This window comes from Zootoca vivipara, chromosome 8 (assembly GCF_965207765.1).
Source record: "Zootoca vivipara chromosome 8, rZooViv2.hap1.1, whole genome shotgun sequence".
NCBI classification, from domain to species: Eukaryota; Metazoa; Chordata; class Lepidosauria; order Squamata; family Lacertidae; genus Zootoca; species Zootoca vivipara.
Genome location: NC_142591.1, coordinates 59,071,332 through 59,083,441, shown reverse-complemented (window position 1 = coordinate 59,083,441; position 12,110 = coordinate 59,071,332). Strand labels below are relative to the sequence as shown.

The 12,110-nt window shown below is 43.8% G+C and overlaps 1 protein-coding gene across 1 annotated transcript in view; it reads right to left on the bottom strand.

Moving 5' to 3' along the window:
- STMN2 (stathmin 2) overlaps positions 1-12,110 on the bottom strand; it is a 37,240-nt gene that overhangs the window by 10,275 nt on the left and 14,855 nt on the right. Inside the window, exons 2-3 of the mRNA XM_035126226.3 lie at positions 1,797-1,892; positions 1,375-1,547 (exon numbers count right to left, since the gene is read on the bottom strand). Coding sequence (XP_034982117.1) covers positions 1,375-1,547; positions 1,797-1,892 — 269 coding nt within the window. The remainder of the gene's footprint in view (positions 1-1,374; positions 1,548-1,796; positions 1,893-12,110) is intronic.

The following is a 12,110-nucleotide window of genomic DNA, read 5'->3' as shown; positions in this document are numbered from 1 at the left end:
ATAAATACTACTATAGGCACTGGTGCTAATAATTATACAGCCAACCATATACTAGTAGCACCACCATAGCTTCAATTCAGGGTTTAGATGACAAGCTAAACTGTAGCTAATTATGACAGAGGTGGAAATGGCAGGGGAAATAAGCCATGGTTATCATGACATCTGAAATAGTTCATAGGTATCATGACAGGGAGTTCACACACTACATTCAACAAGTGAACAATATGTATACACAAAAAGTTGAGCTGTACACTTGTACAGTTAATCACTTGTAGTGTTTGCGTGTGCGGTCTGTCTACACAACAGTGGAGTTGTCCAAATCAAAAAGTGCACATTCTTCCAAACAACCACTTGTACTTGTGTGGAGATGCCTTGCACCTGTGCTCAGTGTAACCTGCAAGCAAGCCTGTAGTCTTGTAAGGTAAAGGTAAAGGGACCCCTGACCATTTGATCCAGTCGAGACCGACTCTGGGGTTGCGGCGCTCATCTTGCATTATTGGCTGAGGGAGCCGACGTATAGCTTCGAGGACATGTGGCCAGCATGACAAAGCCACTTCTGGCAAACCAGAGCAGCACACGGAAACGCCGTTTACCTTCCCGCTGTAGCAGTACCTATTTATCTACTTGCACTTTGACGGGCTTTCGAACTGCTAGGTTGGCAGGAGCTGGGACCGAGCAACGGGAGCTCACCCTGTCACAGGGATTCGAACCGCCGAACTTCTGATCAGCAAGCCCTAGGCTCAGTGGTTTAACCCACAGCGCCACCTGCGTCCCTCTCTTCAGGTGTAAACTTGATACCAATTGTACATAGGTGAGTGCTATTGATCTGAGTGGGGAGGAATGTGAATGAGAAACTAGGTACAAGATTGGGATATGTGAAAAAGCAAGTGATCTATCGATTTCTTGAATGTGTAGGGACTGATTTTTACCTTTTCTGAATTGTATTTCCTGTACAGTATACCACTTAGAGACTATTGCACTTAGGTGGTATTTAAATCGTTTAAAGCATAGTAGTAGCAGTAACAGCAATAGTACACACACATACACAATATTAGCTCTCCTACCGGTATATGTCTAACTTCATTTTGAAGTGTTGTTTCCCACTCTTGCCTTTGGGGGACAGTGTAAGAACTCTAAACAACTAGGAATCCCATGGGAGTCTTGGACACAAATAGATTTACCATGACATATGTTTTCTGGTGCTGTGGGCTCTGGTCTACAAAAAGCATATGCCACAATAAATCAACTAGTCTTAAAAGTGCTTCACCATTTTTGGTGCCAGTAATGACATGGATTGCAAGTAGATTAACTTAAACGGATCCCTCCTCCTCCTCCCAGTTACGTGTTTTGTCCCTGAAGTAAGTGGCTAGATACCTTTCTCCTCTCCTCTGCAGCTTCCAGCTTTTTCTGGATCTCTCCAAGGGACAGATCTTTCTTCTTTGGAGAGGCTAAAGTCCGTGGTGCTTCTGAGACTGGAGAAGGTGGCTTCAGGATCAGCTCAAAAGCTTGGCCAGAGGCGCGCTTGTTGATCTGTTTCACTTCCATGTCTGTAAAGGAAAAGTTAAAACATCTCAACCCAATATTGTGCTAGTAATCTGTGCTGATAAAAGAGCAATGGCAACAGATAATGCACATGGCTTCTTGGGCTGCTACAGACATTAGAAAATATTATGGTGTGTGCGCGCACACACACACACACACACACACTATATATAAGGGTGGGGTGACACCTCTTATAAAAGGCAGCCCAAGGAATCCTTTGCTAAACCAAAGAATATCCACTGAAAGTTACTCACCATCATATGTGTATATGTTCAGGTTGCGAGGTTCAGGGTAAAAACAGGAGCAGATCAAAGAAAGCATCGACAGCTCCTTCATCTTTTCCTTGTAGGCTGAAATGAAAGAGACTGTATTAATCTGTTTCACCTCTCCCGATTCCCGTCTTACAGAATGTTTAATATAAATGGCAATTAGTGTTGCTGGTAGATCTGCAAAATGAATTGCTCAACTAAAACTTTGTAAAAAAATATCTAAGAAGATGAAAGATTTCTCATAAATGATGTTTTTTTAAAATAATTTCTTCTGCATTGAATAATCTTTGATCTCTCTCTCTCTCTCTCTCTCTCTCTCTCTCTCTCTCTCTCACACACACACACACACACACAACTCTCTCTCTCTCTCTCTCTCTCTCTCTCTCTCTCTCTCTCACACACACACACACACACACACACACACACATGCTATCATGCCTGTAGCAGTAAATATGACTAAGGCTGCAGTTTCTGTCTATTTCCCTCACCCATCAGGGATCATCTTTCACTTATGGGCAGTTAAAGACTGATAACTGTTTATTTCCAATGAGAAGTGAAAGAATAAAGTCTTTCCACCAAGGGCACTGAGGATTTAAGTTTTGTTTCAGCCTCTCCTTTCCCAAGTCTCTCACGTAGGTCCAGAAGCACCTGAGTTCTGCCCAACATGGAGGGGATGGGGACTGTCATGCGTGTGTGATGTCACACACATGATGCACAGTATGCTGTCACACACACATGTGATGTGTGACATGAGGTGTAGCCAGGCCTGCTGCTGCAACAAGGCCTGGTGAGGCCTACCACCATGAAGCCCAGCCCTTCAAGGTGGCGGTGGGGCACTCAGCCCCATCCCAACAGACTTTGGGGGAAGGGTCTGAAGACACCTCAGCCATATGGAGTTGGCATCTATGCATAGGTCTTTCTGATGGCTTTTATTGGTCAGTTCTCTGCTGTGGAGAGGGGAGAAAAATTGGAACATAGAATCTATGCCAATCTGCATTTATGAAGCCAGGATCCAGCACCACAGTGCCAACTGTTCAAGTATTGAGACCTCCCCTCCAAGGTCCAGCTTATGTGAATGCAAAGAAAACTTCTAGCCTTGAACTGTCTGTTTCATATATGTAGCAAGTACATCAATATCTAACCTGCATGTTTCTTGGCAAGACTGTAAATCGGGTCCTCCCTAACAAGAGGGCATGTGTTGTGGTGCGACCTGGCAACCAGACCCTGTGTTGTGGGTGGGAATGTTTGGATGACCACAACGCCCTATTGGAGGTCCCTCGATCCCGGGAGCAACTGGGCCAGAGGGACGCCAGTCAAATCGATCGAGGGACCTCTATTTAAGCCCATGCATGTGTCCCTGAGATTTCTCTTTGCATCGGAACACCCGCCCACCTCTCCCTATATTTAGGGCTCTCGCGCTTGATCTTGCTATGCCGTCGTGTGTCGCCTGTCGCCAGGACAGGGGCACGGCAGGAATTTCCCCCACTTGGCTGATTGGCTGGTGCCATTTGGGTTTCACCTGCCGCGTACAAATCGTCACAACTTGTAAGGTTGCGGATAGGCTCTGGTTCAGGTAGATAGGGGTGGCAGGATGCCTAGCCATCCCTATGCGTTGGGTATTCCGCTAAAGGAATCCACAGACTCATGGTTGGTCTTTCCTGTGAGGGGTTGTGCCCAGAGCCTGAGTCCAGGGGACATCTGGGTGGAGGTCTAGCAGGGCGCCTGCTTGCCACTGTCCCAGGTGTTCACCCGAGGCTGACTTATGGTTGGTGCCCAGAGCCAGCAAGGGTGCAGGGAGCTAGTCGAATCAGAGCCTATGCAACCACTCACCTGATTGTAATCAATAAAGTTGTGGCCTAAATTCTGCCAAAAACCAAACAAAATTTGAGTCCTGTCTGAAATTATTTCGGGGGGTGGTTAAAAGGTCTACACACACAAATAGGATATACTGGCCGGGATTCAGAAACCTACTTTCAGTATCCCCCCCCTACCCCCTTTGAGTGGCATTCTCCTCAATCCCCTACCTCACTGCCATGTCACAAACTCCTGGCAGTCTCAAAAGAGCTCTGCAATATGACATGGGGAGTCTAAATGCAGGTCCAAAGTCCATAGTTCTTTGAATCCAGGGTTTTGAGTAAAATATAGTAAACTCTGAGTGGCATGCAAAACATCTGAGGAATGAACTACATAACAATGCACTATATTTAAATAATGCTGCATGAAACATACACTGTAGATCTAAACAGAAATTTTAGCTAATAATTGAGAGTGTCTTGTTTGGTTTTGAGTATATTATAATAAGTATTATTATTATTTCACAATTATTATTTCATACGGTCTGGGGGCCAAACTGGAGTTGTATAGTCTGTGTTTGTGTGATTCTTTTAAAAACTAAGTAGCAGTTGAATGAGATGAAAACAACCCCATCAGAGAAATCTCAGTAGGAGGTAACTTTGGAAGAATCTCACAGCGAAACTGTACCGTGGCTACATCTGCATGTCACAAGAAACTATGGTTTATTATGGCAGTGGTAACCCTTGATTCTGCATACCCCTTCGTTTTCTCTCCATTAGAATGGCACCTAGACACTCAGAGACCTTTGCTTCTAAACTGCAGCTAATATTAACTGTGGATTGTTGAAACAAGCCAACTTTATAATCCATTGTTTGAAGTTGGCTTGTTTCACTCACTGCAGTCCAATCTTGCTCAACTCCCTTCCCAGCAGCTGCTATTTAAAATTTAAAAAAGAATCATGCAAGGCCAAGCTACACATTTAACATAGTTTGGACCTGAGATTATAAAATAGAATTGAAATGCTTTTAGTGAGGTCACAGATTAAGTTTTTCCTACAGAGATGGATGTATGGACATACACTGCTATGCCTACAGATGGCCCAGTCAAATAAACACTGTGGATATTTGCGCACTAATTTTATCCTTCCTATCTATCTATCTATCTATCTATCTATCTATCTATCTATGGCTTAATCAACTTTAATGTAGGGAGGGAAGAAAAGCATAATTTGCATATTGTTGTGTTCATAAAAGCAGAATGAGCAGACCCCTCTATGCTTCACTGTTTTGCTTCACAATACCGTACATTGTCTCTCCATTTCATAAAAAACATCAACACTCAGGGCCACATGGGAGAGGTTCATTCAGAGCTTTAACTGGAACATGGGGAGGCTGTTTGCTGAGCACCTGTGACTGTGCACACACCACTTTCATTTTTAAGGGAATTTCTTCCTTTTAATTTTTAGCAAAGTCTTTCCATGCAGATTTCTTTAAAAGGAAAACGTCAAACAGCTGCCAGGTGAGGAGTAGCCAGCCTCCCAATCTTTCTGAGCTTCCTAGAAAACCCAACTGAAGATGTCATGGAGTTTTCACGAAGCATAGACATCTAAGGAAGGGTACAAAGTGCAGACCACTGGAGGCATGATTTAGAGACAAAAGACAAAACGCCCTTTGGCCACCTTATTTATGTATTTTATTTAGACACCTGTACCACTTAATTCATAAAATATATCTAAGCAGCGAACAGCAAACAAAACAGCAGCGCGTTACAAAAATGCACAATAAAACCATTAATACAAATGATGAATGAATAAATATGGATATAAAAATCCTTATTCCGGCACGTTCAGCACCTCTCAGCCTCCCATCTCTCACCCAGGGCCCAAACAAACTCACAGATCACTCACAAAATCTCTCAACCAAGAGGGTTCCTGGAACCTGCTGACACACATACAGGCATAGCTGATTCCTCAAAGGGGAAACCATATTCTGGCTCAGTCCCACCTTGCTGTCTGTTGCAGAGCCTTTCGCTGCTTAGGCAGGCTTTCAGGATGCATTTGAGTTCCCGACCCTGAATCCAATTTCATTTTCTGCTTTGGGAGAGACGCCACTAGAGGCAGAGGCAGGAGGTTCAAATTAGATGGAGCATGAAATGCGGGCCACGCGAGGGTCGTATTTCCTTTAGTGCATCATAACTGCATTTACATTGATCCCTCGGTCATTCCATTGGCAAAAGCAGTTTCTCGAATTCTGAAGGTTAAGCGATTCAGATATGCCTTTTGGGTTTGTATTAAATATGCTGCCAGCGTAAAGCCTGCATTTTCCTTTCAGTGTCAAACCGACACAGATTTGCTGGGCAGATTTCTTAATTTTGTTCCCTTTGTGATTCACAATGTGGAGTTTCACGCTTCTGATCAACCACAATGAATAAATGGTTATGGAAAAATTACATACATTAGTAGAAATCCTAGAACTAGGCATTAGCCTCATATTTCCTTCCCTAGTTTTTAAAACATTGCCATATCTACTATTCTGTTAGATTGCTAAAACTGTTTAGACTGGCAGTTAAAATACAACTACTGTATAGTAATAGGCAATGGTCACAAGGGGAAGTGATGTTAAGCACTGTGTCCCCCCCCTTTTGTTAACGACTGAGTTAACATGTATGTTCTTTTATTTGTCTGCACCCTCCAGCCCTCCCACAACTGTCAATCATCCAGCATCACATAATGTCACCTGCACTTAGAGCACTAGGGAACATCCCATGGCTCATGCAATGTGCTCCTGATTGCAGCTGGGGCTCGACAGTCCATTTAACACCTTGAATCTGGATGAAATTGAGGTGCTGTTTGGTTTTGGTGCCTTTCCTCCACCCACATCCCTGCTGCTTTTGGCAGGGGAATGGACTAACTTGGTGTATCAAACCTGTACTACTATATTATTTTTCTTCTTCTTCTGAGACTTGATTTCCTTCCAGTAGATGTCAGTAGACTTCCTGGTTGCTAGTGACACACTCTCTCTCCCACTTCTTTCAGAGACGTGATTTAAATTTTTCATTTCATTTCTTCTTTATTGTTATTTTCCCTTTGTCTTCAGCCACTATGGGAATTGGACTCTTGGAGGGTTGGCCTTGTTCAAATCCAGCCCTTCAATTCCCCACCTCTGATCGACACCATGAAGTAGCCCACAATTCACCCAACAACGCAAGTAGGAAACTGGACATGCATTTTTATAGTAAGAAGTCAGTTCCCATGGAGTTCAATGGGTCTTGCTTTCAGGAAAGTGTTGCAGATTGCAGCCTTAGGCCTTTCGACACAACTTGCTCATGGGGTGCATAATACGTTAATACCGCAGAAATGGGGTTTGAACCTTCATGTCACTGTGGCCTTCAGGGTCCCTTCCAACTCTTCTACGACTCTATGATCCGAAGGCAAGTCATTAACCCTGGGACCGCATGTAATCTCAAAGACTGGTATGCAGAATTAGCACATATAGTAGACTGTGGAGTAGAGGGCTACATGGAATAGCCATTCTTCTCAAGGTTAATTTTCTGCCATGTAGAAGAACGAAATCAGAGTACCGGAGACATGTGAGTGACCACTTCCTAGTAATTCAGGGGTGGATATTTCACTTCAGTCACTACTTGTCTTCCATACTTTTGACCATAAAAAGCAGGGATAAATAAAAATGTAATGTGGACCCACCTGTACAATATATTTAAAGCAGTATCATAGTACTTTAAGAAGGGAAGAGAGATTAATTGTAAAACCACTCTGGGAGCTGTAGCTCTGTGAAGGAAATAGGGCTCTCCTAACAGATCTCTGCACTCTTAACAAACTACAGTGCCTAGGATTTTTGGTGGGGAAGCCATGATTGTTTAAAGTGGTATGATACTGCTTTAAATGTATAGTGTAGATTGGGCTCCAGACCCAATGTGAGTGCTAAAAATCAACTGACTTTTATTTATGTGGAGTCACATAAATCTAAGATGAATTATTCTGGCTCACAACCAATCTACATGCTGCAGACTGTTGTGGAAATGCAAAGCATTCTTTTTTCTTTTTTTTTTAATGCAAAGCATTCTTATAGTATGCACTACATTAGGGAAAACCACTTGCAAAATATGTATATTAGTCAAAGCTGCATACAAAAAGGATTGAATTTTTTTTTAATGCTGATTGCTGCAGAAATGTGGAGAGCTGACTGGAAATAGGTAAAAGGTAAAGGCCCCCTGGATGGTTAAGTCCAGTCAAAGGTGTGAAGTGTGGGGTGTGGAGTTCATATTGCTTTTCAGGCTGAGGGAGCTGGCGTTTGTGAATATGAGAATCTGTGAGTACTGAAATTGATGCTACAGGTGTCATCTGTCATACCACTCTTAAAGCCATCTATCGGTAAGTTGGTTGTCATCAATCACTGCTTCCTGTGGGAGTGAGTTCCATAGTTTAACTATGCACTATGTGAAGATGTACTGTCTTTTATTTCTCCTGAAGGCAACTGTCCTGAAGTCAACTAGTAGTCAAAACAAAATTTTAAAAAATCCTTCCAGTAGCACCTTAGAGACCAATTAAGTTTGTCATTGGTATGAGATTTCTTGTGCATGCACACTTCTTCAGACTAGTAGTCAATCATTTCCATTAAGGCGAAGCAAAGACCATGCCACAGTATATAAACTCTCCTTAGGCTCCTGCCAAGTTGTTGTAAAGGTAAAGGTAAAGGTGCCCCTGACCATCAGGTCCAGTCGTGTCCGACTCTGGAGTTGTGGCGCTCATCTCGCTCTATAGGCCGACAGAGCCGGCGTCTGTCCGCAGACAGCTTCCGGGTCATGTGGCCAGCATGACAAAGCTGCTTCTGGCGAACCAGAGCAGCGCACGGAAATGCCGTTTACCTTCCCGCCGGAGCGGTCCCTATTTATCTACTTGCACTTTGGTGTGCTTTCGAACTGCTAGGTGGGCAGCAGCTGGGACCGAACAACAGGAGCTGACCCCGTTGCAGGGATTCGAACCGCCGACCTTCTGATCAGCAAGCCCTAGGCTCTGTGGTTTAACCCACAGCGCCACCTGGGTCCCAGTTGTTGAGCAACATGCTAATCTGCACATATCTTTGCTGCAAGGTACATCTGCCCCAACATTCTGACTGTTTGACTGTGCTGGACAATCTAAACATAGCTATCATCAGGACTCCAAATACTCTTCATAGGCTAGGGGTGGGAAGCTGGATATTGCCAACAGGCTAGACCAGGCATCTCCAAACTTCGGCCCTCCAGGTGTTTTGGACTACAATTCCCATCATCCCTGACCACTGGTCCTGTTAGCTAGGGATCATGGGAGTTGTAGGCCAAAACATCTGGAGGGCCGCAGTTTGGGGGTGCTTGGGCTAGACTCTTAACTCACCCCACCTCACATGGGCCCAGTTTGACATGTGAGTGGGGCTGCCCATCTGTCAGTGACGAAATCACAGTGAAACCAGGTGACCAGTTTTCATTTGCCTGTGTGGTTTGAAATCAAATTGTGTGGGGAAGTGAAATGATGCTTTGTAGGCACTGACAATCAGATGATTTGTGGTGCTTGCAAAGCCCTTTTTCAGCTGAGCCACATCTTTATACGCCCCATGTCAAGCATGTGGGTGTGCCTTGGCCAAAATGGTCTTGCCGGCCAAATGAAGAGGCCTGGCTAGCCTAATTAGGTCCATGGGCCAGACAGGCTCACCACCACTGCCAGAAATTTATCCTTGCACCATGGCTCTCTTGCACTGCTCAGCATGAATCTTCAAAACAGAAATTTGTATGTGTCCATTGAGAAAACAATGACCAAAGAAGCCATAGTGATCAGGTGGGTGCTTAACAATGAATAGTTAAGGGACTGGATTTATGATGCTTATAAGGTTGCAAAAAATAAGCACAGGTATATGGGCATTGTACTTCTTCTTTTGGATGCCTAAAAAACCACTGGATAGAGATCTGATTGATATGCCATTCTGTTATTTCCATGTTGACCCCTTGCCAAGCTGAATTATTTGTGCTGCACTTACAGGATTTGATCTTGAGGTAATACTAATATTGCTTGCTTACCGATGCCAAAAGATAATAATATCCCCAAAGGCCTGAAATTGCCATTTTACAGTATCTTCATTCCTGCAGTTCTGTTTGAACAAGCTACAGAGAATCCATTCCTAGACTCATTATTGTTATGTTCGCTTCTCAAACATGAGTTAATGTGTCGGTTTTGCTGAGCGAATGCAAACACTAATGCAAAATGAAATTTTAATTGTGCCTTTTATTTTCCACCAGAGGAAAGCAAGGGCTCTTGCACTGGCTTTTGATGTGACTGAGAGGGCATGGGACTCTGCAGCCTAGCATTTGCATCCAGATAGATATCAATTTTAAAAAAGGGAGGGGGGAATCAAATGTGCCCAGGCATCCTTTAAACAATGAATTTACTTACATTTCAGTCAAGCAGGGTAAAGAGCAAAAAAAAAAGCTAAAAGGACTGTAATTCTGTGCTGTCCTTGCCCCCGGGGGGCACCAAAAGCCTGTTCAGGCCTTCAATTCACTTGTGCAATGAATATTGTATTTTATAACCTGCCCTGGGACCTTATGGTGTAGGGCCGGCAAGGAATCCTGTTGGCAAATACATAATTATCTCGTAAATTGCTTTACAATGATATTGCAAATTGCTTCAAGATGCCTCATGGGAACCGATTCACAAATAAAATATATAAATAAATCATGCATTTGGCAAGTCTTTTTGCTCCCTATGCTGGCAGAAATAGCATGGTTCTGAAGAATCAGTTGCTGAAGGTGGCAGGTGGGGAGGTGAGTGTTCTTGAGCTCAGGTTCTGCTTAGGGCTCTCCAATGGCATCTGGTTGGCCACTGTGAGAAGTGAGTGTTGAGCTAGATGGGTCCTTGGTTTGATCCAGCTGCAGGGTTTATCCTATGACCTATGTCATGTTCTCCAGCACATGACCTCCCCTTGAAGGTCATTCTTCTGAAATCAGGAGCCTCCTCTGCCTATGGAGTTATAGGTGTGACTTGGGAGTTTCCATGAGAGGAAGAGCCTCCTCACTTTGGAAGAATGTCCTTCAGTGCAGATGTGATGCAGCATAGGTGGGGCAGAGCTTGCGGGGCTGCCTCTCCCCTTCTTTGCATGGTTTTCCTTATGTGATCGAAGTGAACGCTAGCAAAGGACTCAAGCTGCTTCTTAAATCAGCAAGGCAATTATGCAGCAATCAAGGATTGAAAAGCAGCAGAAATTTCAAAAGGTGGTCAACCTCTGATGGTAGGAATGAACAATAATCCCCTGAGGCATTCTGGTTGCAAATTGCTGGAAACCAGAATACTGCTCTAGGCACTCTTCTTAGGCTGTTTTGAGAATCCTGGCAGCAAACTGTTGTTCGTTATCCATTTCTAAATATCAGGATGAAAGCTGTCCAAGAGATTGGAGAAGATAGTTGATACTTGTAGTCCCAGACATCAGGCTCTTTATGCAACAAGTCCAAGTCCACAACAACACAAGGGAGCACAGAGGAGCCTTGTTTGGTGGCTGCTCCACAAGTCTGGAACCTGATTACCTTGCATGGGTAGCTTTCACTTGGTTACATTTGTCCAGTTACTTTGTCAGCCTAATCTACATCATAAAAGTTGTGATGAATCCGTAGGTACCACCCTGTGCTACGGTAATTGGAAGAAGCATCCATAGTTCTCAAAGAAGTCCACTCTTAGTCAATGCCTTTTTTCACTCTCAGGTACTGACTGATACCTGAATTTCTTGAAGATACATGGGATAGAATTGTATGTATGTAAAGGTGTTGGCTGCAGACTAGGCAAGTGATTTACATCTTATTAACACTAAGCATCTCATCTGTTATTTAAACAGAGAAGCACGGGTGCTGTTCTCCTAAGGCTATGATATGTTAACTGTAGCCTGTGATAGGCTGACTTTAATCAGAAGTTGGTAAATACATAGAATCGTAGAACATATACAATTACAAAACAACTGCAAGTGAATCAATTAGAAGCAAACAAAAGCAATACATGAAAGCAACTGTTCGCTGAGACCCTTTTGCTGAGTCTCTTGCTGGCATATCAGCATGAATTTGCATATGTTATCTTGATGACAATCAGAATGGAATACAGCTGGCATTTTTATACTGCAAGCTTATCCCTTTAACTGTCGCCATGGCTTTTCTCAAAGAATCCTAGGTATTGTAGTTTACTGAAGATGCTGACAATTCCCTGTTAGAGATTCCTAGTTCCTGCTTTAGGACTACAGCCCCTAGGGTTCGCTGAAGAGAGGGAAAGACTCTTAAACTGGCTTGAGGTAAAGACATCACCAGTGCCCATAATTAAGTAAAGGTAAAGGGACCCCTGACCATTAGGTCCAGTCGTGAGCGACTCTGGGGTTGCGGTGCTCATCTCGCGTTATTGGCCGAGGGAGCCGGCGTACAGCTTCCAGGTCATGTGGCCAGCATGACAAAGCCGCTTCTGGCAAACCAGAGCAGTGCACAGAA